Below are 26,196 nucleotides of genomic sequence, written 5' to 3'. Positions count from 1 at the left end.
AGAAGGAAGGAGGAGAATGGAGGAAGGAAGGAATTGAACGAGGGAGGAAGAAAGGGGAGTAAAAGGACGGTGAAAAAGACAAAGTATGAAGAAGAAAGGAGGGAGGAAGAAGATGAGGACTAGAGGGAGGGAAGAAGGAAAGAAGATGAGAGAGGGAGGAAGGGAGGGGAGTAAAGGAAGGAGGAGAATGGAGGAAGAAACGAATGGAAGAGGGAGGAGAAAGGAAGTCAAAGAAGGTTTGAAAAGACAAGTATGAAAGAAGAAAGGGAGGAGGGAGGAAGGAAGAAGGATGGAGGGATAGACGGAAGAGGAAGGAAGATAGAGAAGGAGGGAGGAGGAGTAAAGGAAGAGGCAAATGGAGGAAGGAAGGAATGGAAAGAGAGGAAGAAAGGAAGTAAAGAAGGTTGAAAACAAAAGAAAAGTATGAGGGGAGGGAGTGGAAGGGAGGAGAAGAAAGAAGATGAGGGCGAGACCAGACAGAGGGGGAGGAAGGAAGGAAGAAGAAGACAGAGGGAGAAGAAGGGATGGAGGAAGGAGGAAGGAAGGAATAGAAGGAGGGAGGGAGAAAGGAAGCTTGGATTCGAACCATCGAATGGCTGACCTTCTGATCGATAAACTCAGCATCTTAGCCACTGAGCCGCTGCTCCCTCCCTGTATTTTAAAATTCAGCCCTATTTGTTAGCACTTCACGAAAGGGAGTTCAACTATGGTTTATTTCCACCCACGCACGTCTATCAAGGTTAGGCGACGGGTTGTTTTCCTGGAAAGCCAAGTTTGAAACCATGCCAGACTCATCCCGAGCCCACGCAGCTCCTGCCAGACAGGTAGGGGGCAACCTTCGGCCCAGCAGAGATGCCCAAATGTGGGTGGCAGTAAGCACGGCAGAATTGGCACCCGGTCCATTCTCGAACCGGGTTGCCCTTTTGCCTGAAAGAATCCAAGGCTTTGGGGCATGCTGGAGTGAAGTCCAGCCATCTGAAAGTTGCTGAGGTCTGGAAACTTTGGGGTAAACCAGGGCTCTGCGAACTGGGTGACTTTAAGATTTGTGGACTTCAACTCCCAGAATGCCTCAGCCAGAAGGGAGGAATTCTGGGAGTTGAAGTCCAGAAGTCTTAAAGTCCAGAAGTCTTAAAAGTCCAGAAGTCTTAAAAGTCCAGAACTTTTAAAGTCCGAAGTCTTAAAAGTCCAGAAGTTTTAAAGTCCAGAAATCTTAAAGTCCAGAAGTTTTAAAGTCCAGAAGTTTTAAAGTCCAGAACGTTTTAAAGTCCAGAAGTTTTAACGTCCAGAAGTTTTAAAAGTCCAGAAGTTTTAAAAGTCCAGAAGTCTTAAAAGTCCAGAAATCTTAAAGTCCAGAAGTCTTAAATTCCAGAAGTTTAAAGTCCAGAAGTTTTAAAAGTCCAGAAGTTTTAAAAGTCCAGAAGTTTTAAAGTCCAGAAGTTTTAAAAGTCCAGAAGTTTTAAAGTCCAGAAGTCTTAAAAGTCCAGAAATCTTAAAGTCCAGAAGTCTTAAATTCCAGAAGTTTTAAAGTCCAGAAGTTTTAAAAGTCCAGAAGTTTTAAAGTCCAGAAGTTTTAAAGTCCAGAAGTTTTAACGTCCAGAAGTTTTAAAAGTCCAGAAGTTTTAAAGTCCAGAAGTCTTAAAAGTCCAGAAATCTTAAAGTCCAGAAGTCTTAAATTCCAGAAGTTTTTAAGTCCAGAAGTTTTAAAAGTCCAGAAGTTTTAAAGTCCAGAAGTTTTAAAGTCCAGAAGTTTTAAAAGTCCAGAAGTTTAAAAGTCCAGAAGTTTTAAAGTCCCAGAAGTCTTAAAGTCCAGAAGTTTAAAGTCCAGAAGTTTTTAAAGTCCAGAAGTTTTAAAAGTCCAGAAGTTTTAAAAGTCCAGACGTGTGATGATCATTAATGCACGCTGGTTGCCAAAACCTTCCCCCCTCCCCCCCCCCTGAATTTTGATCCTGGGGACCCCTGGGGTTCATCGTGACGGTCGGTAAGCATGAGAACTTCTCAGTCACTTTTGTAACTTTGGAGTGGCGACTAAACGGATGGCCGTAAGTCGAGGACGGGGTTCAGGCTCCTAGAATAATACGGAGTGTAGATTCTCCTGGAAAGGGGGGGGGTCTCCAATTTTGGGGGTGAGCGGAGGGGGCCTCCCCATCTCTTTTATTCCCGATTTGTGTTGAGTGGTGGGCTTAACTCTCCCCCCCCCTCTTTTGTGTGAGACCACCCAGCCGGGGTCTCCCGCCTGCGGCTGTGTCTCTTTTGCCCCGCAGGCGAAAGGGCGGCTGGAAGCCCTCGGCCGTCACTTCGGACCCGCTGCTCATTTGTTCCGCTTTGCGCAAATCAATTGAAGGTCTCGCGCTGGGACGGGAGGGAGGACAGAGGAGGAGAGAGAGAGATGGAGAGAGAGAGAGAGAGAGGGAGGGAGAGGGAGAGAGAGAGACGCTGGCTGAATTATGCAGTGCCCACATCTCTATTAGGCACCGTGGAAATCGGGCTGGGGACGGGGGGGGGGGGCCACTCAGAGTGGAAATGGGAGGGTGGGAGTGGGCAGAATCCTTCCTTGGGCAAGTGGCCAGGAAAGTTAGTTTCCTCCCCCTCTCTCGTCTCCTTCCTTCCTTCCCTTCCCTCCCTCCCTTCCCCCCTCTTGTCCTTCCTTCATTCCTTCTCCTCCCTCCCTCCATCTCCTTCCTCCTTTCTTCCTTCTTTTCATTCCTTTCCCTTCTTCTCCCATGTCCTTCCTTTTGACCTTCTTTTCCTTCCTTCCTTCCTTCTTCTCCCCCCCTCATTCCTTCTTCCTCCCTTTCCCTCCTCATGTCCCTTCCTTCTTTTGCTTCCTTCTTTCTTCTCCCTCCCTCATTCCTTCCTTCCTTCCTTCTACCTTCCTCTCCCTCCCTCATTCCTCCTTCTTTTCCTTCCTTCTTCTTCCTTCCTCTCTCTCCCTCATGTCCTTCCTTCCTTCTTCTCCCTCCCTCATTCCTTCCTTCCCTTCCTTCTAGCTTCCTCACCCTCCCTCATTCCTTCCTTCTTTTCCTTCCTTCTTCCTTCTTCTCCCTCCCTCATTCCTTCCTTCCTTCTTTTCCTTCTTCCTTCTTCCTTCCTCTCCCTCCCTCATTCCTTCCTTCTTTCCTTCCTTCTTCCTTCTTCTCCCTCCCTCATTCCATCCTTCCTTCTTTCCTTCCTTCCTCTTCCTTCTTTCCCTCATTCCATCCTTCCTTCTTTTCCTTCCTTCCTCTCCCTTCCTCATCTCCACCTTCCTTCTTTCCCTTTTCCTTCTTTTCTTCCTCCTTCCTTCCTTCTTCCTCTCACCCTCCGTCCTCCATACTTATTTAATTCTATCCTGCTTTTATTATTTTAAAAATAACTCAAGGCAGCAAACTTATCCCAAACCCCCTCTTATTTTCTTCACAGCAACAACACCCTGAGGTTGTGGGCTGACAGAAAGGGATTGGCCCAAAGTCTCCCAGCTGGCTTTCATGTCTAAAGCAGAACTAGAACTCCCACTGAGTGATTGGCCCAAAGTCTCCCAGCCGGCTTTCATGTCTAAGGCAGAACTAGAACTCCCAGTCCCGGTGAGGGCCCAAAGTCTCCCAGCTGGTTTCATGTCTGAGGCAGAACTAGAATTCCCAGTCCCTGGGCGATTGGCCTATATAATAGATAGTGGGAATGCAATTGACGTAAGAGACCTTGATTTCGGGCCAAGTGAAAAGAGCCGGCCGGGAAATTCTCTGGACCCCCGGGAAACTGCCGGCAACTCTTTCGACCGTGGCTTAGAAGGTGGCAGGAAGGTTGAGGGGTGCCAAGGCCTGCCCCGGGATGGGCAAGGGAGGGCCTCACCCACCCACCCCCTCTTTCTCTCCCCCCCCCCCCAGCTTCCATGATTCAATGGACGCGGCAGATCAAGGACGTGCTCCGGGCCCAGGAGGCGGTGGGAGCCGGGAGAGCGCCGGGCCGCTGGAGGAGATCGCCTTTTGGAAGAACCGCTGCCACGACCCTCTCGGAGCTCAGCAAGCAGTGTGCCAGGAAGGGGGTGACGCACATCGAGGGCATCCTGATGCTCTCCAAGTCCTCCTACGTGGCCCCCTTCCAGCGGCTCTCCAAGCAGATCAGGTGAGGGGCAGGGCCTGGAGGGCCTGGGGGGACGAGGGGGGGGGTGAGCAAAAGGGCGATGATGGAGCAGGGGCTGCCCTGAGGGTCTTCGGCCTGGCCGGCTTAGAACGTGGAAGAGGGATAGGGTTAGGAACTTAAGAGGTCCTCTAGTCCAACCCTCTGCTTGAGCAGGAGGGGCTATGTAAGAAGGGAGGGAGGGAGGGAGGGAGGGAAGAAGGAGGGAAGGGGGAGAAGGAAGGAAAGGAGGGAGGGAGGAAGGAAAGGAGGGAGGGGCGAGGGGAGGGAAAGAAAAGGAGGGAGGAACGGAAAGGAGGGAGGAAGAGGAAGGAAGGAAGGAAAAGGAGGGAGGGAGGAAAGGCAGGGAGGAACAGGAAGAAAAGAAGGAGGGAGAGGGGAGGGAGGAAGGAAAAGGAGGGAGGAAGGAAAGGAGGGAGAAAGAGGAAGGAAGGAAGGAAGGAAAAGGAGGGAGGAAGGAAAGGAGGGAGGAAGAGGAAGGAAGGAAGGAACAGGAGGAGGAAGAAAGGAGGGAGGAAGAGGAAGAAAAGTAAGGAGGGAGAGGGGAGGGAGAGAAGGAAAAGGAGGGAGGAAGGAAGGAATGAGGGGGGAGGGGGAGGAAGGGAAGGAAAAGGATGGAAGGAGGGAGGAAGGAAAGAAGGAAGGAGGGAGTAGGCAGAAAGGATGAAAAGGAGGAGGAAGGAAGAAGGAGGAGGAGGTAGAAAGGAAGGAAAAGGAGGGAGGAGGAAGGAAAGAAGGAATGAACAAGGAAGGAAGGAGGGAGGGAGGGAGGAAGGAAATATTTATCAAAATACAGCTGCAAGCTGTCCAATCTTTGCTTGAAACCTTGATTGATGGATGGATGGATGGATGGATGGATGGAATGGATGGATGGATGGATGGATAGATAGATAGATAGATAGATAGATAGATAGATAGATAGATAGATAGATAGATAGATAGATAGATAGATAATAGAGAAGGAAGGGAAGGGGGAAAGAAAGAAAGAAGAAATATAATAGAGATAAAGAAAAATTACAGACAAGAAAAGAACCAGAAAAGAAACAGAAAAAGATAGATAAATAGATGATAATAGAGATAAGAAATGGCAGACAAGAAAGAGAACAAGAGAGACGGAAAGGAGATGGATAGATGGATGGATGGATGGATGGATGGATGGATGGATGGATGGATGGATGGATAGATAGATAGATAGATAGATAGAGACAGACAGACAGACAGACAGACAGACAGACAGACAGATTCAATGATCATGATAGATGACAGATAATGGAGGATGGACAGATGGACAGACAGATGGAAAGATGGAAAGATGGAAAGAAAGAAAGAAAAAGATAGATAGATAGATAGATAGATAGATAGATAGATAGATAGATGATTGGTGATATATAGATACAATAGATAGATAGATAGATAGATAGATATTCATATGGCTGGAAGTGCACCTTGGAGGTCATCTAGTCCAACCCACTGTTAAAAGCAAGAGACCCTAAATACGATTCTGGGCCAATGGCTGCCAATCTCTTTGGATGGCGCGATGGAGCACCCATCGCTTCCGGTGGCCGGCAGTTCCCCTGGCTAACCGTCCCCTCGCTCTTTGCCCTGCTTTGCAGGATGGGTCGGAGCAGGCCCAGTCGAACCTTCGCTTCCTGTCCATCCTGAAGGAGCCCTTCCAGGAACTGGCCACTGTACGGCCCAAAGATATCCCCGAGAAGCTGCCCACCTCATCAGCCTGGTCCGGATCGTCTGGGTCAACTCCCCGTACTACAACAGCCGGGAACGGATCACGGCTCTCTTCCGGAAGGTGGGGGTCGGGTGGGGGCTGTATACACACACACACACACACACACACACACCTTGACCACTTGAAGACATATGGACTTCAGCTCCCAGAATTCCTCAGTTCAGTGATGGAGGGTACCTTCTTAATAGACGGTGGGTATGCAGTAAGTGTAATATATCTTTATTTCAGCCAAGTGAAGAAAAGAGAGAGTTGGCTGGGGGAATTCTGGGAGTTGAAGTCCACAAGTCTCAATTGGGGCTCTCCAACCTTGGCAACTTAAAGACTTGGGACTTCAACTCCCAGAATTCCCCATCCAGCCACATAGGGTAACTTTCTTAATAGACGGTGGGATGCAGTAAGCATAATATATCTTTCACTTCAGCCAAGTGAAGAAAAGAGAGAGTTGGCTGGGAATTCTGGGAGTTGAAGTCCACAAGTCTTAATCGGAGGTCTCCAACCTTGGCGACTTTAAGACTTGGGACTTCAACTCCCAGAATTCCCCATCCAGCCCCGTAGGGTAACTTTCTTAATAGACGGTGGGTATGCAGTAAGGTAATATATCTTTATTTCAGCCAAGTGGGGAAAAGAAGAGCTGGCTGGAGAATTCTGGGAGTTGAAGTCCACAGTCTCATATCGGGGGTCTCCAACCTTGGCAACTTAAAGCCTGGAGGACTTCAACTCCCAGAATTCCCAGTCAGTGATGTAGGGTAACTTTCTTAATAGACGGTGGGTATGCAGTCAGCGTAATATATCTTTATTTCAGCCAAGTGAGAAAAAGAGAGAGTTGGCTGGGGAATTCTGGGAGTTGAAGTCCACCCATCGTAAATCAGAGGTCTCCAACCTTGGCCACTTGAAGACATGTGACTTCAACTCCCGAGAATTCCCCAGCCAACCGCCATAGGGTGACTTTCTTAATAGATGGTGGGTATGCAGTAAACGTAATATATCGTGACTTCAGCCAAGTGAAGAAAAGAGAGAGTTGGCTGGGGAATTCTGGGAGTTGAAGTCCACAAGTCTTAAATCAGAGGTCTCCAACTTGGCCACTTGAAGACTTGTGGACTTCAACTCCCAGAATTCCCCATCCAACCCCGTAGGGTACTTTCTTAATAGATGGTGGGTATGCAGTAAGTGTAATATATCTTTATTTCAGCCAAGTGAAGGAAAGAGCTGGCTGGAGAATTCTGGGAGTTGAAGTCCCACAAGTCTTAAATCAGAGGTCTCCAACCTTGGCCACTTGAAGACTTGTGACTTCAACTCCCAGAATTCCTCAGTCAATGATGGAGGGTAACTTTCTTAATAAACGGTGGGTATGCAGTAAGTGTAATATATCTTGACTTCAGGAAAATGGGGAAAAAAGAGAGTTGGCTGGGGAATTCTGGGAGTTGAAGTCCACCTGTCTTAAATCAGAGGTCTCCAACCTTGGCCACTTAAAGACTGGTAGACTTCAACTCCCAGAATTCCCCATCCAGCCACATAGGGTAACTTTCTTAATAGATGGTGGGTATCAGTAAGCGTAATATATCTTGACTTCAGCCAAGTGAGGGAAAGAGCTGGCTGGGGAATTCTGGGAGTTGAAGTCCACAAGTCTAAATCAGGGGTCTCCAACCTTGACGACTTGAAGACTTGTGGACTTCAACTCCCAGAATTCCTCAGTCAGTGATGGAGGGTAACTTTCTTAATAGACGGTGGGGGATGCAGTAAGTGTAATATATCTTATTTCAGCCAAGTGAAGGAAAGAGCTGGCTGGAGAATTCTGGGAGTGAAGTCACAAGTCTCAAATCGGGGGTCTCCAACCTTGGCCCCTTGAAAACTGGAGGACTTCAACTCCCAGAATTCCCCAGCCAGCCACGGAGGATAACTTTCTTAATAGACGGTGGGTATGCAGTAAGCGTAATATATCTTTGACTTCAGCCAAGTGAAGGAAAGAGCTGGCTGGGGAATTCTGGGAGTTGAAGTCCATAAATCTTAAATCAGGGTCTCGAACTTTGGCAACTTTAAAGCCTGGAGGACTTCAACTCCCAGAATTCCTCAGTCAGTGATGGAGGGTAACTTCTTCATAGACGGTGGGTATGCAGTAAGCGTAATATATCTTTGACTTCAGCCAAGTGAAGGAAAGAGCTGGCTGGGGAATTCTGGGAGTTGAAGTCCACAGGCCTTAAAAGTTTGCCAAAGTTGGGCCAAGTTGGATGGTGAGGCCTCTCTTTCTCCCCAGATGAGCAACAAATTATCCAGATGTGTTGCAAAGACCATTCCTTGGACCCGCCTTTTCGAAGGCTACATCAACTCGTCCCGCCAGACGCGCACAGCTGCATCTCCTGCATGTCATCCTGGAAGGACTGCTACCAGCAGGCATCCTACATGCACAACAAGTAAGGGGGAGGAGTCTGGGGAGGGGGGGGGTCAGGCGAAGTTGCGTCGTGCCAAGGGGCTAGTCCTCAGTGAGCGCGCGATTAGCCGCCGCTCGGATTTAGGACTGCTTGGGGCCTGTGCCACGGACACGCGGTCGCGATCAGCGACCCTCCCTAAATTGATTCCTGGCCAAACGAAATGTCATTTGGGAAGCTGGATTCGCTTAACGACCAGGTTATTCACTTAACGACCGCCTGGTCTGTGCTAAAAATGGTTGTAACAGGAAATATTCTGCTCTAAGGTACACAAATAATTCTCTTTATTCTCATTTTTTCACCATTTTATGGGTAACATGGAACTGTTGGTTTCATTTTCCCTGTCAAATCTGGATATTTTTGGCTCTTAATTTTCATTTTTCATTTCATTTTAATTTTCGGTCTTAATTTCATGTATAAATTTATTAACATGCTGTAAATAATCTGTCTAAAATTCACTGAAAAAAAGTGGCTTTCAGACAATAGGCAGAATAGCAGAGGTAAGATCTCTATTCCTTATGGTTCTCGACTTACGATCACAATTGACCCCAAAATGTGCGTTGTTAAGTGAGACATTTATTTTTGCTCCATTTTATGACCTTTCAAGCCACCGTTGTTAAGTGAACCACTGCCATTGTTAAATCCGTAACACGGTCATTAAGTGAATCCGGCTTACCTATGGACTTAGCTGCTCGGAAGGTCACAAAAGCGGATCATGTGATCCCGCGACACTGCAGCCGTCATAAATACGAGTCAGACCACAATCGACCCCAAAATGTGTGTTGTTAAGTGAGACATTTATTTTTGCTCCATTTTATGACCTTTCAAGCCACCGTTGTTAGTGAACCACTGCAGTTGTTAAATCCGTAACACGGTCGTTAAGTGAATCCGGCTTATCTAAGGACTTAGCTGCTCGGAAGGTCGCATAAGCGGATCACGTGATCCGGGACACTGCGGCCGTCATAATACGAGTCAGTTGACAAGCGCCTGAATTTTCATCACGTGACCAATTAACGGACGTTAATGTGGAAAAGGTCACTATTTTTCAATGCTGTTGTAGCTTTGAACGGTCACTCAATGAATTGTTGTAAGTCGAGGACTACCTAAGCTTTTTCCCTTGTTTTTTTGAACCCCCCCCTAAGCCAAATTCATTTAGTGACCATTTGAAAGCTGCAGCAGCACCCAAAACGACCCTTTTTCACACTTATGACGGTTGCCGCACTCTATGGCCGCGGCATCAAAATTCAGGCGCTCGGCAACTAACTCGTATTTATGGCGTGCCGGCATCACATGATCCCTTTTGCGACCTTCAGACGAGCAGCATCAACGGGGAAGCCTGATTCACTTAACGACGGCGCGACTCACCAACAGCGCTGATTCCCTTAACGGCGGTGGCCGGAAAAGTCGTAAAACAGGCCAAAGCTCACTTAACCAATGGGAACTTTTCCGCTCCGTCGCGGTCGTAAATCGAGGAATGCCCTGTATCGGAAGCAGCGATACATTCCCGAACCTTTTCCAAACTTTTATTTCTTAGACTTTTTTCTATTTTTTTTTTACTTTTTCTTCTCTCCTATTCCCCTTCCTTCCCTCCCTCCTTCCCCTTCCCTCCTTCTCTCCTTCCCGCCTCCTCCCTCCTTCCTTCCTTCCCTCCTGTCTTTTCTCCTTCTCTCCTTCCTTTCCTCCTTCCGTCCCCCCTTCCCTTCTCTCCTACATTCCTCCTTTCTTCTCTCCTTCTCTCCTTCCTTCCCTCCTTGCTTCCCTCCTTTCTTCTCTCCCTCCTTCTACCCCCCTTTCTTCTCTTTCTTCTCTCCTTCCTTCCTTCCCTTCCTCCTCTCCTTTCCCTTCTCTCCTTCCCCTTCCTCCCCTTTACCCCTTCCCTCTTCTTCCCATTCCTCCCCTCTTTCCCTACTCTTACATTCCCTCCCATTCTTCCTCTGCCTTTCCCTTTCTCCTATTCCTCTCCTTTCTCCTCTCCTTCCTATCTTTCCTTCTACTCCTCCATCCATCCACTCTATCCGTTGTTGTGTTTACATATTCTCCTCTTCAGGGGATGACCTGGTTCTCTTTTTCTTTTTAGACTTTTTTCTAAATTCCCCGCGCTTCTCCCAGAAATGGCATTTGGAATAGAGTAGACCGAACCGGAGGGGGACCTTTTGAGGTCTTCTAGTCCATCCCCCTGTTGTGGGTTTTGCAGCTAGTCCTCGACTTAGAACGATTCGCTTAGTGACTTTGAAGTTACACTGAAATAAAGCTCCCAAAATATGTCCGTTTGGCACTTATAGCCATCAGGGTATCCCCATGTGATGTACATTCAATACAATACAATACAATATCAGAGTTGGAAGGGACCTTGGAGGTCATCTAGTCCAACCCCCTGCCTCGGCAGGAAACCCTATTCACATGCTTGAGGAATGACTCACATTTATGACGGTCGTAGCATCCCATTGGTCCCCTTTTGCCACCTTCTGATGAGATTCACTGAGCGACCGTGCGACTCACTGAACAACGGCCGGGATTCACTTTGCGACGGCAGCAAGGAAAGGCCGCAAAATGGGACAAAAGTCCCTGAACAAAAGTCTCACTTGGCAACAGAAATTTGGGGCTCGGTTGTGGTCGTAACTCGAGGACTACCTGTATTTTCCTGTCCCAGTGATGGATGGCCACAAACTCCAGGTGGTCCTCGATCTACGACCGCAATTGAGGCCAAAACCTCGGCTGCGAAATGAAACTGAATTTTGCCTTATCGGATCAACTCTTTTGCCACCGTTGTTAAGTGAATCGTGGCAGCCGGTCAGTCGTAAAGTGAGCCTGCCTTCCACCGTGGCCTTTGATTATCAGACGGCCACAAAAGGGGGATCCCAAGGAGACTGTGACCGTCATAAATGCGAAGCAGTGGCCCATCAGTCCCAAAAACGGTCGCGAGTCCCTTTTTTAAGCCCCGTCGTAACTCTGAATGGTCACTAAACGAATGCGGGTAAGTCGACGTCCACTACCTGTCCACAAAGACGGCCTTGAACCCCGCCTGGCCATCCTGGTTTGATGCTCGCAGCCACCAGAGCTTATAAAATCCCGAATTTTGGGTGGGTGGGTGGGTGGGAACCCCTGAAATTCCAGCCCTGCTCAACGCCGCTTCCCCGAGCCCCCTCCCCTCCCTCCCTCCCTCCCTCCCGCCCACCCCCTCCCCTCCGCCCGCCCAGCTTCTTTCCCCACTTGAGAGATAATCCATCATTATGATTAGGGATGCCAAGTTTAAGTGCTCGCCTGGTCCTTGACAATTAAGCCTTAAGTGTTCCTTTTTTCTGCTTGAAATTCAAATTAGGGGAAGGGGCGGCGGCGGGGGGGGGTTGGCTGGATCAATATCCAGGCAGATACAAAAAGGCATTGGAGACCCCCCCCGCGGGCCCGGATTAAGCTCTCGAGCCTAGTCCCTGGGGTGCCCGTTTCTTTGCCGTCCCTGATTAGATGATTTCTTCCGAAACCTCTTGCCCATGGTGGTGGTGGTGGGGGGGGGAGAAGATGAAGGAGATCAGCCAAGCCCCCCTCCCCATTTGTGGGTTGCTTGCTGCCGACCCACATCCCCCCCCCCCGCTCCCCCAACAAGTCCTAACGAGTCCTTCGGGATTGGGCGGCCTATAAATTTAATAAATAATAACAATAACTGAATGGCAGAGTGGGAAGGGACCTTGGAGGTCTTCTAGTCTGACCCCCTTCCTCAAGGCAGGAGAGCCCATCCCACTTCAGACCAGCGACAGTGCCAGTCTCTTCTTTCAAACCAGAGAGAAAGAAAGGTAGAAAGAAAGAAAGAAAAAAAGAAAGAAAAAATGAGAGAGAGATGGAGCAGCCGTGCCGTCCGGTGGCCAGCTGTTCCACTGGTCAATGGTTCGAATGGCTTCTCTCCTTGGTTAGTTTCCATCCATTATTTCTCCTCCTGGCCTTCGGGTGCTTTGGAGAATCAATTGGCACCCCCCCCCACCCCCAATTCTTTGGGGCAGCCCCTCGAAAATGTTGAAATGCCAATATCCTGTCCCTTCTCTTTCTTAGGCTAAGAGAGTGGCAGAGTGGGAAGGGACCTTGGAGGTCTTCTAGTCTGACCCCTCTGCTCAAGCAGGAGAACCTAGACCGTTCCAGACAAATGGCTGTCTGATCTCTTCTTAAAAAGCTTGAAGCACCTGCACCTTCTGGTGGCAAGCAGTTCCGCTGGTTAATGCTTTCCCCTCTTGGGAAGTTTCTCCTGAATTCCAGCGTTGCTTCTCTCCCTGTTTAGTTTCCATCCATTGATTCTTCTCTGGCCATTCGGGTGATTTGGAGAATAGACCCTCTCTTCTTTTGGGGCAGCCCACTCAAATATTGGAAGGTGCTCTCATGTCAAACCCCCCCCCTCCGGTCCTCCTCTTCGTTAGAATCGCAGAGTTGGGGAAGGGACCTTGGAGGTCTTCTAGTCCAGCCCCTCCCCCCCCCTGCTCCAGCAGGAAGACCCTATAGCACCATTCCAGACTAGCGGCTGTCGAGTCTCTTCTTCAAAACCTCCGTTGATGGAGCACCCACAGCCTCTGGGGCAGGGGTGGGTTTCAAAATGTTTTCGAACCTACTCTGTGGGTGTGGCCTCCTTTGTGGGAGTGGCTTGCCGGCCATGTGACCTGGTGGGAGTGGCTTGCCGGCCATGTGTTTTTCTTCTCTCTCTCTCTCTCTCTCTCTCTCTTCTTTTTGTCTCTCTGTCTCTTTTTCTTTATTTTCCTTCATCTCTCTCTCACTTTTTATTTCTTTTCTTTCTTTCTTTCTTTCTTTCTTTCTTTCTTTCTTTCTTTCTTTCTTCCTTCCTTCCTTCCTTCCTTCCTTCCTTTCTTTCTCTTTCTCTCTCTGTGTGAGTCTGTGTGTGTGTGTGTGTCTGTCTGTCTGTCTGTCAGTGGCGGGTTTCAAAAATTTTTCCAACCTATTCTGTGGGAGTGGCCTCCTTTGTGGGAGTGGCTTGCCGGCCCTGTGACCTTGTGGGAGTGGCGTGCCGGCCTGTTTCTCTCCTCTCTCTCTCTCTCTCTCTCTCTCTCTCTCTCTCTCTCTCTTTCATTTGTCTCTCTGTCTCTTTTTCTTTTTCTTTCATCTCTCTCTCACTTTTTCTTTCTTTCTTTCTTTCTTTCTTTCTTTCTTTCTACCTTTCTTTCTCTCTCTTTCTCTCTCTGTGTGAGTCTTTCTGTCTGTCTCTCTGTGTGTATGTGTGTGTTTGTGTGTGTGTGTGTGTGTCAGTGCTCTGGTGGCAAGCAGTTCCACTGGTTCATTGTTCTTTAACGACGGACTCTTCCCGACAGGCTTTCTGGGAAGGGATGGGTCCTGGACCAGACGAGCATCTTCGCCCAGGTCGATGCTTTCGTCCAGCGATGCAAAGATCTCCTGGAGGTAGGTAGGTGTGCGGGGACTGTCTCTCGCGCTCCCTGTTGACCTCTGCAACCCATCGACGCCCCCTGGCATCGTTGAGATCCTCCTGTCCTCTGCAGAGCAAGAGGGGATTGGCTGGATGGAGGGATCGCCCAGCCTGGTGGGCACCTGCCTTTTCCTGCCTCTTTTCCCATCATTCTCTGGGTTATTCGGCTGGATTCGTAGATGACCCAAAAAGCCCGAAGCCAACTCCTCGTCCGGATAAAACCCGGACGAGTTTATTTAAAGGGAATTTAAATAAAACCCGGACGAGTTTATTTAAAGGGAATTTAAATAAACCCGGACGAGTTTATTTAAAGGGGATTTAAATAAAACCCGGACGAGTTTATTTAAAGGGGATTTAAATAAAACCCGGACGAGTTTATTTAAAGGGGATTTAAATAAAACCCGGACGAGTTTATTTAAAGGGGATTTAAATAAAACCCGGACGAGTTTATTTAAAGGGGATTTAAATAAAACCCGGACGAGTATATTTAAGGGGATTTAATAAAACCCGGACGAGTTTATTTAAAGGGGATTTAAATAAAACCCAGACGAGTTTATTTAAAGGGGATTTAAATAAAACCCGGACGAGTTTATTTAAAGGGGATTTAAATAAAACCCGGACGAGTTTATTTAAAGGGGATTTAAATAAAACCCGGACGAGTATATTTAAAGGGGATTTAAATAAAACCCGGACGAGTTTATTTAAAGGGGATTTAAATAAAACCCAGACGAGTTTATTTAAAGGGGATTTAAATAAAACCCGGACGAGTTTATTTAAAGGGGATTTAAATAAAACCCGGACGAGTTTATTTAAAGGGAATTTATTTAAAGGGAATTTAAATAAAACCCGGACGAGTTTATTTAAAGGGAATTTAAATAAAACCTGGACGAGTTTATTTAAAGGGAATTTATTTAAAGGGAATTCCTCGCCAGCAAAGTCCCGGCCAACAATCTTTCACCAGATTTCACCACGAGTTTAGCAGGCTTGGAGAGCTGCCAGGTCGATATCCTCTAAACTCCACGCTGTAGCAGCAATTCCTTGGCAAGAAGTCAGGAACAGATCTTCACCCTAACGAGTTGAACTAATGGCCTCCTGCAAACTCCACTCCCCTGGCGCTCCCTCTTTTCTTTCCTCTGGGAGGGGCCATTCACAGTCCATCTGTGGCCTTCCTCCCAAGTCGACCCCTGTTCTTTAGCTCTTCCCTTCGTCTGGCAACTCTGCGCATGCACACACGGGGAACAGACTCCAGCTGTTCTTCTGCCTCAATGATCTCCGACTCCGAAGGCAGCTGATAACTGTCGGACGGCCCTGGTCCCCCTCTCTGCCTCCGACACAGAGCCCTCGTCCGAGCCTTCCCCAGAATCCAGGACTGGCCCATCTTCCTCCCCAACCTCCTCGCTCCCCTACTCTGCTGCCAGATCCGCTGGAGGGCCCCAACTGTAGATCCCAGGGAAGATGGTGATCACAGCGGCTTCCTTCTCCTGATAGGTCTGCGACAGCCAGCAGCACTTCGCCCGCTGGGAAGACGGCAAACAGACCCCACTGCCCTGTTTCTTTGGTCAACAAGGCCCTCAGATGACCCGGAGCTTGCTGGAGATCGAGGAGACCTTCAATAAATATCTCCACCACCTCCGGAACGTGAAAGGGGGGATTCTGGATGTGAAGAACACGAGCTGGCATGAAGACTTCAGCCGGTGAGAAAAGTCCTCTTCTCCAAGGAAGAAAAGACGGGTCTTCCTTTGGGTGGGGAGCATGGGGAGGGAAGGAGAGCTCCATGGGACGTGGGCCATGGAGGTCCACCATGAGCTCCAGGTGGTTTACAAGAGCTGCTTCTTCTTCTCCCTTCTCCTTCTTCTTCTCCTCCTCCACCACCTCCTTCTCCCTTCTTCTTCTTCTTCTTCTTCTTCTTCTTCTTCTTCTTCTTCTTCTTCTTCTTCTTCTCCCGTCTCCCTTCGTCTTCATCTTCTCCTTCTTCTCCCTTCTTCTTCTTCTTCTCCTCCTCCCTTTTTTTTCTTCTCCTCCTCCTCCCTTCTCCCTTCTTTGACTTCATCTTCTTCTTCTGCTCCCTTCTCCTTCTTCTCCCTTCTCCCTTCTTCTTCTTCCTCTTCTTCCTCTTCCTCCCCTTCTCTTCCTCCTCCTCCTCCTTCTTCTCCCTTCTTCTCCCTTCTTCTTCTTCTTCTTCTTCTTCTTCTTCTTCTTCTTCTTCTTCTTCTTCTTCTTCTTCTTCTTCTTCTCCTTCGCCCCTCTCCTTCCTTCTTCGTCTTTGTCTTCATCTCTCTTCTTCCTCTCTCTTCTTCTCCCTTCTTCATCTTCATCTTCTTCTGCTCCCTTCTCCTCCTTCTTCTTCTCCTTCTTCTCCCTCCTCCTCCTTCTTCTTCTCCCTTCTTCTTCTTCTTCTTCTTCTCCTTCTCCTCCCTTCTTCTTCTTCTCTCTTCTCCCTCCTTCTTCGTCTTCATCTTCTCTTTCCTTCCCCTCCCTTCTTCTTCTCTTCTTTCTTCTTCTCCCTTCTCCCTCCTTCGTCTTCGTCTTCGTCTTCATCTTCTCTTTTCTTCCCCTCCCTTCTTCTCCTTCTCCTCCTTCTCCCTTCTTCATCTTCGTCTTCATCTTCTTCTTTTGCTCCTTCTTCCTCCTCCTCCTCCTCCTCCTCCCTTCTTCTTGTGCCATCAGCTTCCGCGCAGGCGTCAAAGATCTAGAAGTCATGACCCAGAACTTGATGACTTCCGCTTTCGAGACGGTGAAGGATGTAGAACATGGAGTGGAGATTCAGGATATCTTCCAACATTTGTCATCCCGAGAGGTAGCCAGGACTGAACTGGGGAGATGGGAGGCAGCTGGTGGGGGGAGGGGAAGAAGGAAAGACGGGGCTTCCAAGAATGGCTGTATCAGTGCTAAAATGTTCACCTGGTGGACCTGTGGTCCGGTTTTCTTAGCAAGCAGAAGAATGGCTTGAAAGACCTAAAATGGTCTTTAGGTCTCTTGAATGATGCTTGGAAGGGTTGAAGCAACTTGACAATGGGTGGACTTCAATTCCCAGAATTCTGGGAGTTTGTCCTCCCATCTAAAGCATGGAATTCTGGGAGTTGAAGGCCTCCCATCTTAAGCATGGAATTCTGGGGGTTTAAGTCTTCCCATCTTAAGCAGGGAATTCTGGGAGTTGAAGTCCTCCCATCTAAAGCATGGAATTCTGGGGGTTTAAGTCTTCCCATCTTAAGCAGGGAATTCTGGGAGTTGAAGTCCTCCCATCTTAAACATGGAATTCTGGGAGTTGAAGGCCTCCCATCTAAACCATGGAATTCTGGGAGTTTAAGTCCTCCCATCTAAAGCATGGAATTCTGGGAGTTGAAGGCCTCCCATCTAAAGCATGGAATTCTGGGAATTGAAGGCCTCCCATCTTAAACATGGAATTCTGGGAGTTGAAGTCCCATCTTAAGCCTGGAGTTCTTAGAGATGGTGTCCATCTATTTTAAGCAGGGAATTCTGGGAGTGGAAGTCCATCCATCTTAAGCATGGAATTCTGGGAGTTGAAGGCCTCCCATCTAAAGCATGGAATTCTGGGGGTTTAAGTCTTCCCATCTAAACCATGGAATTCTGGGAGTTTAAGTCCTCCCATCTAAAGCATGGAATTCTGGGAGTTGAAGGCCTCCCATCTAAAGCATGGAATTCTGGGAATTGAAGGCCTCCCATCTTAAACATGGAATTCTGGGAGTTGAAGTCCCATCTTAAGCCTGGAGTTCTTAGAGATGGTGTCCATCTATTTTAAGCAGGGAATTCTGGGAGTGGAAGTCCATCCATCTTAAGCATGGAATTCTGGGAGTTGAAGTCCTCCCATCTTAAGCATGGAATTCTGGGAGTTGAAGTCCATCCATCTTAACATGGAATTCTGGGAGTTGAAGTCCATCCATCTTAAGCATGGAATTCTGGGAGTTGAAGTCCATCTATTTTAAGCAGGGAAATTTGGGAGTTGAAGTCCATCTATTTTAAGCAGGGAATTCTGGGAGTGGAAGTCCATCCATCTTAAGCATGGAATTCTGGGAGTTGAAGTCCATCTATTTTAAACAGGGAATTCTGGGAGTTGAAGTCCCATCTTAAGCCTGGAGTTCTTAGAGATGGTGTCCATCTATTTTAAGCAGGGAATTCTGGGAGTGGAAGTCCATCCATCTTAAGCATGGAATTCTGGGAGTTGAAGTCCATCCATCTTAAGCATGGAATTCTGGGAGTTGAAGTCCATCTATTTTAAGCAGGGAAATTTGGGAGTTGAAGTCCATCTATTTTAAGCATGGAATTCTGGGAGTTGAAGTCCATCCATCTTAAGCATGGAATTCTGAGGGATGGTGTCCATCTATTTTAAGACAGAGTAGGTCTAGGACACCCCCACCCCCCAATCCTTGACCTGTCCCAACCGATGTCTTCTCCTTCCTTCAGGCCATCAAGCGCACCTTCGACAAGAAGACGGTGGACGTCTTCATGCTCTTCAACCGGGAGCTCTCCCTGGTCAACAAGGAACTCAGCAAGAAGATCCCATTCCTGACCCCATACATGTGTCATTATTCAGGCATGGCGCACTGGATGCGCGCCCTCCGGCGCCGCGTGGACAGACCCATGAAGGTATGGCTGGTGCTTCTGAAAAGCTGGGATGGAGGCTGGGCTGAGGGCATCTCCCCTAGCTTCCCAGAATGGCTCCTTCTGAGCTCCTGGTTCAGTTGGGTGACTGTCAAGACAACGGTGAAGATATTTCACAGGGAGTCCTTGGATAATGACCGCAATCCCCCCACCCCCCGAATTCCTCTCGCGACGCACAGAGGTTCTTCAATCCCAATCTTACGACCTATTCCGCCATGGCACAGATGGTACCTATGCTCCACTTTCAAATATCTTTCCTGGGTAGCAATAGCAATAGCAATAGCAGTTCGACTTATATACCGCTTCATAGGGTTTTCAGCCCTCTCTAAGCGGTTTACAGAGTCAGCAAATTGCCCCCACAGTCTGGGTCCTCATTTCACCCACCTCGGAAGGATGGAAGGCTGAGTCAACCTTGAGCCGGTGAGATTAGAACCGCTGAACTGCAGATAACAGTCAGCTGAAGTGGTCTGCAGTACTGCACCCTAACCACTGCGCCACCTCGGCTCATTATAGTCTACAGGCAGTTCTCGACTTACAACCCGTTCGTTTAGCCACCGTCCAAACTCACAACGGCCCTGAAAAAAAGTGACTTTTGACCGTTTTTCACACTTACGACCGTCGCGGCCTCCCTGGGGTGTGTGTGTCATGTGATCAAAATTCAGAGGGATGTACTTATGACGGTTGCCAAGGTCCCGGAGGGTGACGGGATTTCCCCTTTTGCGACCTTCTGACCAGGCCAGTCAAGGAGGGAAGCCGGATTCACTTAATGACCCCTTAACAATTGCAGTGGTTCACTTAACAACTCTGGTGAGAAAGACGGGGTGGAACTCACTTGGTAAATGTCTCGCGTAGCAGCGGAAATGTTGGCCTCCTCGTCGTAAGTCGAGGACTGCCTGCATTGGACAGGGCCCCCATCAGGAAATCCCAACGCTGCCGATGAGATCAGGGAAGTGGAGAAAGCCAGAAATGCCAAGTTAACAAGCGGCTTTATTTATTTGAATATCAAAACCTTCGGATAAGGTTTGGGAAGCCGGATTCAGTTAACCAACTACACAGGGACAAAACTGAACAACTGTGGCAAGAAAAGTCAACCGATCGCTTCCCAAGGATCTCGCTTAGCAGCTGAAATGCGGGCCTCCGTTGGGTAGTCGTAAGTTGAGGAAATTACTTGTAAATAAAGATTGTCCCTTCCCAGGACGCTCCGCGTGAAAATCAGGGGGGAAAGATCCCTCTTTCGGTTCCACTGGCTAAAAATAAGAATAAGAATGGGGGAGGAGAAGGGAGGAGGAGGAGGAGGAGGAGGAGGAGGAAAAAAGGAAGAGAAGGAAGAAGAGGAGGAGGAGAAGGGAGGAGGAAGAGGAAGGCAAGGAGGAGAAAAAGAAGAAAAGAAGGAGGAGGAGGAGAAGGGAGGAGGAAGAGGAAGGCAAGGAGGAGGAGAAAAGGAAGAGAAGAAGGAAGGAGGAGGAAAAGGAAGAAGGAGGAAGAGGAAGGCATGGAGGAGGAGGAGGAGGAAAGAAAGATAAGGAAGAAGAGGAGAAGGAGGAGGGAGGAGGAGGAAGAGGAAGACATGAAGGAGGAGGAGGAGAAAAGAAAGAAGAAGAAGAGGAGGGAGGAGGAAGAGGAAGGCATGGAGGAGGAGGAGGAGGAGGAGGAGGAGGAGGAGGAGGAAAAGACGATAAGGAAGAAGAGAAGGAGGAGGGAGGAGGAGGAAGAGGAAGGCATGAAGGAGGAGGAGGAGAAAAGGAATAGAAAAAGGAAGAAGAGGAGGAGGAGAAGGGAGGAGGAAGAGGAAGGAGGAGGAGAAAAGGAAGAGAAGGAAGGAGAAGGAGGAAGAGGAAGGCATGAATGAGGAGAAAAGGAAGAGAAGAAGGAAGAAGACGAGGAGGAGGCGGGAGAAGGAGGAATGCATGAAGAAGGAGGAGGAGAAAAAGAAGCGAAGAAGAAGAAGAGGACAAGGGAGAAGGAGGAAGAGGAAGGCCTGAATGAGGAGGAGGAGGAGGAGAAAAAGAAGAAGAGGAAGCAGAAGAGGAGGAAGAGGAGGAGAAGAAGAGGAAGAAGAAGAAACAAGAGCAGGAGGAGGAGAAGAAGAAGAGGAAGAAGAAGAAGCAGAATAGGAGAAGGAGAAGGAGGAAAAGGGAGAAAGAGGAAGGCCTGAATGAGGAGGAAGAGGAGGAGGAGAAAAAGAAGGAGGAAGAGGAAGGCATGGAGGAAGAGGAGGAGAGGAGGAGAAAAAGAGGAGGAGAATGGAGAAGGAGGAAGAGACATGAAAGAGGAGGAGAAGGAAGAAGAAAAAGGGGAAGAAGAAGAAGTAGAAGAGGAGGAGGAGGAGAGGAAGAGGAGGAGGAGAAAAAGAGGAGGAAGAGAAAGGCATGGAGGAGGAGGAGAAGGGAGAAGAAGAGGAGGAGGAGAATGGAGAAGGAGGAAGAGACATGGAAGAGGAGGAGAAGGAAGAAGAAAAAGGGGAAGAAGAAGAAGTAGAAGAGGAGGAGGAGGAGAGGAAGAGGAGGAGGAGAAAAAGAGGAGGAAGAGAAAGGCATGGAGGAGGAGGAGAAGGGAGAAGAAGAGGAGGAGGAGAATGGAGAAGGAGGAAGAGACATGAAAGAGGAGGAGAAGGAAGAAGAAAAAGGGGAAGAAGAAGAAGTAGAAGAGGAGGAGGAGGAGAGGAAGAGGAGGAGGAGAAAAAGAGGAGGAAGAGAAAGGCATGGAGGAGGAGGAGAAGGGAGAAGAAGAGGAGGAGGAGAATGGAGAAGAAGGAAGAGACATGGAAGAGGAGGAGGAGGAGGAGAAGTAGAGGAAGAAGAAGAAGCAGGAGGAGGAGGAGAAGAAGGGGAGGAGATAAAAATATCAGGCTCAGTCTGAACATCTGACTGACTGTGAGGTAATCAATTAATAATAATAAAAATAATAACCATACGGTCTTTGTTTACGTAGATGTCCGCCGTTCATTCCTTTTGTCTCTCCCCCCCCTCCCGAATCCCATCCTCCTTCGCTGGTTTCCTTTTAGCAGCTTTAATTATACGCCGGGCGAGGAAACAACCTGGCATCCCAGCCGTCAATCAAAAGGCAGTGCCCCCCCCCCTCAAAAGGGGAGGGGGGCACCCCCCTGGTGCCCCCTCAAAAGGGGAAAAAAAAATAATAAGACAAATGGGGGGAAAACAAAATGGCTCCCCCTGAAATCATCCCTGGAGGACGTTTCCCCTCAGGGGGGGCCAGGAGGGGTTTTATGGACCGCAAAAAAATAAAATAAAATAAAATAACTCTTTTTCTGGCTTTAATGTTAGTGGCGTGTGGTGGGCGACGGCCCCGGTCTTTGAAATGCAGTCAGTCCTCAGACCTACGACCGCGATTCAGCCCCGTCATTAAGCGAGGCGCTGTCCTTGAGTTACGGCCTTTCGTGTCGCGGTCGCTAAGGGAATCGCTGCGGTTCTTCAGCGAGCGGCCCAGTTGTTAAGCGAGTTTGGATTCCCACCCGCGGACATAGGCTGTCAGAAGGTTGCAAAAGAGGACGCATGACACACACACACACACCGGGGACGCAGCGACCGTCGTAAACGTGAGCCCGTTGCCCAACCTCTGAAATTCGATCGTGTCCACCGCGGGGGGGGGGGGATGCTTCTGCAACGGTCGTGAAGTGTGAAAAAGGGGTCGTGGGTCACTTTCTCAGTGCCGCCGTAACTTGGAACGGTCGCTAAATGAATGGGTTATGATATAAGCCCGGGACTACCTGTTGAGGTCGTTGTGAGGGCGTTTTCTTGGCCGACGTTTCGCAACCCCTCTAGGTAACGTCATCAGTGCTTGAAGGGATGGGGAGGTATGGAGTGGAGGAAGGAGAAGGAGAGGAAGGAGAGGAGGAGGAGAAGGTGGAAGGAGGAGGAAGAGGAGGAGGAGGAGGACTGTGGGGTCCCTGCTCCTGGTTCCTCTCTGAGCTTGTTTTATTCCAGACGTCTCACGACCCAACTAGGTAATATCATCAGTGCTGGAAGGGGATGGGATGTGTGAAGTGGTGGAAGGAGAAAGGGAGGAAGCTGAGAAGGTGGAAGACGAAGAGGAGGAGGAGGAGGAGGACTATGGAATCCTTAGTGCTCTCTGAGTTAAGGTTGCTTTCTTACAGACGTTTCGTGGCCCAACTAGGTAGCGTTATCAGTGCTTGCTGTCTGTTTCGATACTTGCTTTGTCAGTGTTGGTTCAGAGTCCGGTCGGTGTCCCTTGCTGCTCGTGTCCGTCTTAGGGACGAAACGAGGTCACAAAAATGACTGCACAACTCTAGATGGAGGCTAATTATCCCAAGAGTTGGAAGGGTCTCCAGAGGTCATCCAGCCCAACCCCCTTCACCCTGCAGAATTCGGAACCATCTGCTGCAACGCACTGGGTGGCTCTCTTTCCAGCCTCAGTTGGGAAACCAGCAGGGAAGGGGAAGAAATCCCTCTCTGTCAATCAGCTCCACGGATTGGATTGACAGCTCTTCCTGTCAACAAGTCCTTCCTAACGCCTCATCTGTTGATGTCTCATCTCCTCGTCTTACTCTCTGGAGCAGGGGAGGAGGAGCACCTACCTCCTACAGAGAGCTTTCTCAACCCTAGAAACTCTAAGAGAGGTGGACTTCAACTCCCAGAATAGCAATAGCTTAAGAGGCCTGACTTCAACTCCCAGAATTCCTTGCAGAACATAGGTGGAATTCAGTTCCCAGAATTCCATGCTTAAGATGGAAGGACTTCATCTCCCAGAATTCCATGCTTATGATGGATGGCCTTCAAACCTCCCAGAATTTCCTGCCTAAAATAGATGGTCTTCAGTTCCCAGAATTCCATGCTTAAGATGGAAGGACTTCAACTCCCAGAATTCCATGCTTAACAGGGGAGGACTTCATCTCCCATAATTTTCTCAACCTGAGCAACTTTAAGATAGGTGGACTTCAACCCCCAGAATTCCATGCTTAACATGGGAGGACTTCAACTCCCAGAATTCCATGCTTAACAGGGGAGGACTTCAACTCCTGGAATTCTACGCTTAAGATAGGTAGACACAATCTCCCAGAGTTCCATGCTTTAGATGAGAGGACTTCAACTCCCAGAATTCCATGCTTAAGATGGAAGGACTTTATCTCCCAGAATTCCATGCTTAAGATGGATGAACTTCAACTCCCAGAATTCCATGCTTAAGATGGATGGACACCATCTCTCAGAACTCCATGCTTAAGATGGATGGGCTTCAACTCCCAGAATTCCCTGCTTAAAATAGATGGACGCCATCTCCCAGAATACCACACTTAAGATAGGTGGACCTCATCTCCCAGAATTCCCTGCTTAAGATGGGAGGACTTCAAATGTCCCAGAATTCCATACTTAAAATGGATGAACTTCAAATCTCCCAGAATTCCCTGCTTAAGATGGAGGCACTTCATCTCCCAGAATTCCATGCTTTAGGTTGCAGGACTTCAACTCCCAGAATTCCACACTTAAGATGTGTGTGGACTTCCCCATGGTGCTCTTTCCTTCTCTCTCTCTCTCTCTCTCTCTCTCTCTCTCCCTCCCTCCCTCCCTCCCTCCCTCCCTCCCTCCTTCTCTCCCTCTCTCTCTCTTTCTCATATGCCCCTATTGAGTCAGAGGGGGTCCCAATATCCAAATTGACCCCATGCATATTCAACCCGCACAGACCTTTCCCCATTTGCTTTTACGGGCCGTGCCTCATGGGTGCTGTGATCCAAACCCTCGGGGTTGCCCCTCCGCCGATGGAAAGCAAGATGGTTTCCTTCCCAGGCCGCACTTACAGAACGGCTGGCGCAGGTTGTGGAGAGCGGAGGGGATGTGCTCGTCAGGTGATGCCCCTCCTGTCGTTCTCGGGAGGGCACAGGGTGCAGCCAGCGCCCCCCTCCCCGCTTCTGCCCCCCTCGTTGGTGCTGACGAAGCGACCCCTCGCTAGGCCAGCTGGCACCGGCGCCCGCTGAGTCAACCCATGCTAACGGCAGCTGGTTTTTCCGAAAACATGTCTTACTTTTATCTTGGCGCCGAGAGCGTTGGCACGCTTTCCCTAGGTGGCATGTGTTGTTTTCTTCCATTACGCCCACCCGAACGTGTCTTTGTGGGCAACGGGGAATTTAATTTGCAATTTCCTGTTGACCGAGCGGAGGGCGAGGGGAGCAAAAGACTCGGGGAGTGGAACATGGGAGCTTTGATGTGGCAGCCAGGGAATGGTGAGCTCCAGCCAACTTTTGCTGTGCCCTCCCGGATGCCAGGAGGCCGTGGGCGGTACCGTTAGGATGCCAGACGCACAGCCATCCTCACCTTCGACAGGTGCGTGGTAGCTGCAAGGAATGGTGGGTAGTCCTAGACTTACAACGGTTCATTTAGTGGCCGACGTTAGGACAGGGCTGAAAAAGGGGACGTTGTTCACACTTAGGACTGTAGCGGCGTTTCCGTGGTCATGTGATCAAAATCCAGCCGTTTGGCCAGCGACTCGGATTTATGACGGTCGCGGTCTCCCAGGGGGGGTCATGCGATTCCCCTCCTGGCCAGCAAAGTCAAGGAGAAATCCAGATTTCCTTAGCCACTGTGTTACTGCGTCAATTCACTTAACAGCTGTGGCAAGGAAGGTCATAAAATAGGGCAAGATTCACTTAACAACGGTCTGACTTAGCAACAGAGATGTTGGCCCAATTGTCATAAATGGCGGGCTACCTGTGATTCACATCCTGGCCTCTCCTGATAACGATTTGAACGCAAAATTGGCAAGGAATTGTTTTACAAGTCGTCCTCGACTTACGACCACAATTCACCCCAACATTCCCGTTGCTAAGCAAGACAGTTGTTAAGTGAGTTTGCCCCCATTTTTACCACCTTTCTTGTCATCGCGCGAAAATCCCTTGCCGTTGTTAAGTTAGACCCCCGGTTATTAAGTGAATCGGGTTCCCCGTTGACTTTTGACGGTCAGGCGGTCGCAAAAAAGGGGAATCGCGTGACCCCGGGGCACGGCGACCGTCACAAATACGAACCCGTGGCCAAGCGTCTGAAGTTTGATGGCGGGGATGTTGCAACGGTCGTCGGTGAGAAAATGGTCATATAAGTCACTTTTTTTTTTCAGTGCCGTTGCGAATTTGAACGGTCGTTAAACGAGAGGTTATAAGCTGAGGGCTACATGTTTTTTCAGTGCCGTTGCGAATTTGAACGGTCGTTAAACGAGAGGTTATAAGCTGAGGACTACATGTAGGCAAGCGTATAGTCAATTAACAGCCGAGGTTACAAGAGTATAATCAATTAACAGCCGAGGTTACAGATAAGGGAGGCTGAACCTGTATCTTTTACGGCAACGCAAGGATTCTGCACTGCTGACGCCTTTAACGCCGCCCTCCAAGCTTTCCCCGCAGAGTATTCTCCTACGGTCCCTTTCTCTCCCTCTCCCTCTCCCAGTGCCTGACCAAGGCCCACTTCATCCCTCACATTGGGACCGGAGAGGAGAGCTTCCAGACCTACCAGCTCCTGGTCCAGGCCATGGACGAGATCGAGAGGAAGACCTTCCACGAGTGGACGCAAGGCCTGGACAAGGACAGCCTGAAGCGCCTGGACACGCCGCTCCTCATCCTGAGTGCCGAGAAACCCGGGATGCTGGACATCAATTTTGACAAGTGAGGAGGGAGAAGGCCGGAAGGAGAGGAGAGGAGCGGGTTGCCCCTGGCGCTCCACCAGCGTCTCCTCGGGCCTTCATGCTCCCTTCTTCTCCTCCTCCTCCTCCCTCCTTCTTTCGCTTTCTTCCTCCTCCTTCTCCTCCTCCTTCTCCTCCCCCTTTTCCTTCTCCTTCTGATTCTCCCTCCCCTCTCCTTTTCCTCCTCCTCTTCCTTCTCTTTCCTCCTCCTTTCTCCTTCTCCTTCTTTCGCCTTCTTCCTTCTCCTA

General features: G+C 49.2%; 1 protein-coding gene across 1 annotated transcript in view; it reads left to right on the top strand.

Moving 5' to 3' along the window:
- The window catches only part of LOC116523333 (dynein heavy chain 2, axonemal-like), a 53,726-nt gene extending 27,791 nt beyond the window's left edge, over positions 1-25,935 (top strand). The window contains 5 exon segments of the mRNA XM_032238442.1: positions 13,581-13,668; positions 15,182-15,387; positions 16,361-16,490; positions 18,116-18,298; positions 25,717-25,935. Coding sequence (XP_032094333.1) covers positions 13,581-13,668; positions 15,182-15,387; positions 16,361-16,490; positions 18,116-18,298; positions 25,717-25,935 — 826 coding nt within the window.
- Positions 25,936-26,196: the final 261 nt, after the last annotated feature.

The sequence above is a fragment of the Thamnophis elegans genome, unplaced genomic scaffold, assembly GCF_009769535.1.
Source record: "Thamnophis elegans isolate rThaEle1 unplaced genomic scaffold, rThaEle1.pri scaffold_174_arrow_ctg1, whole genome shotgun sequence".
Taxonomy (NCBI): Eukaryota; Metazoa; Chordata; class Lepidosauria; order Squamata; family Colubridae; genus Thamnophis; species Thamnophis elegans.
Note: the sequence above shows the minus strand (reverse complement) of the source record. Positions and strands in the feature narration are given on the sequence as shown.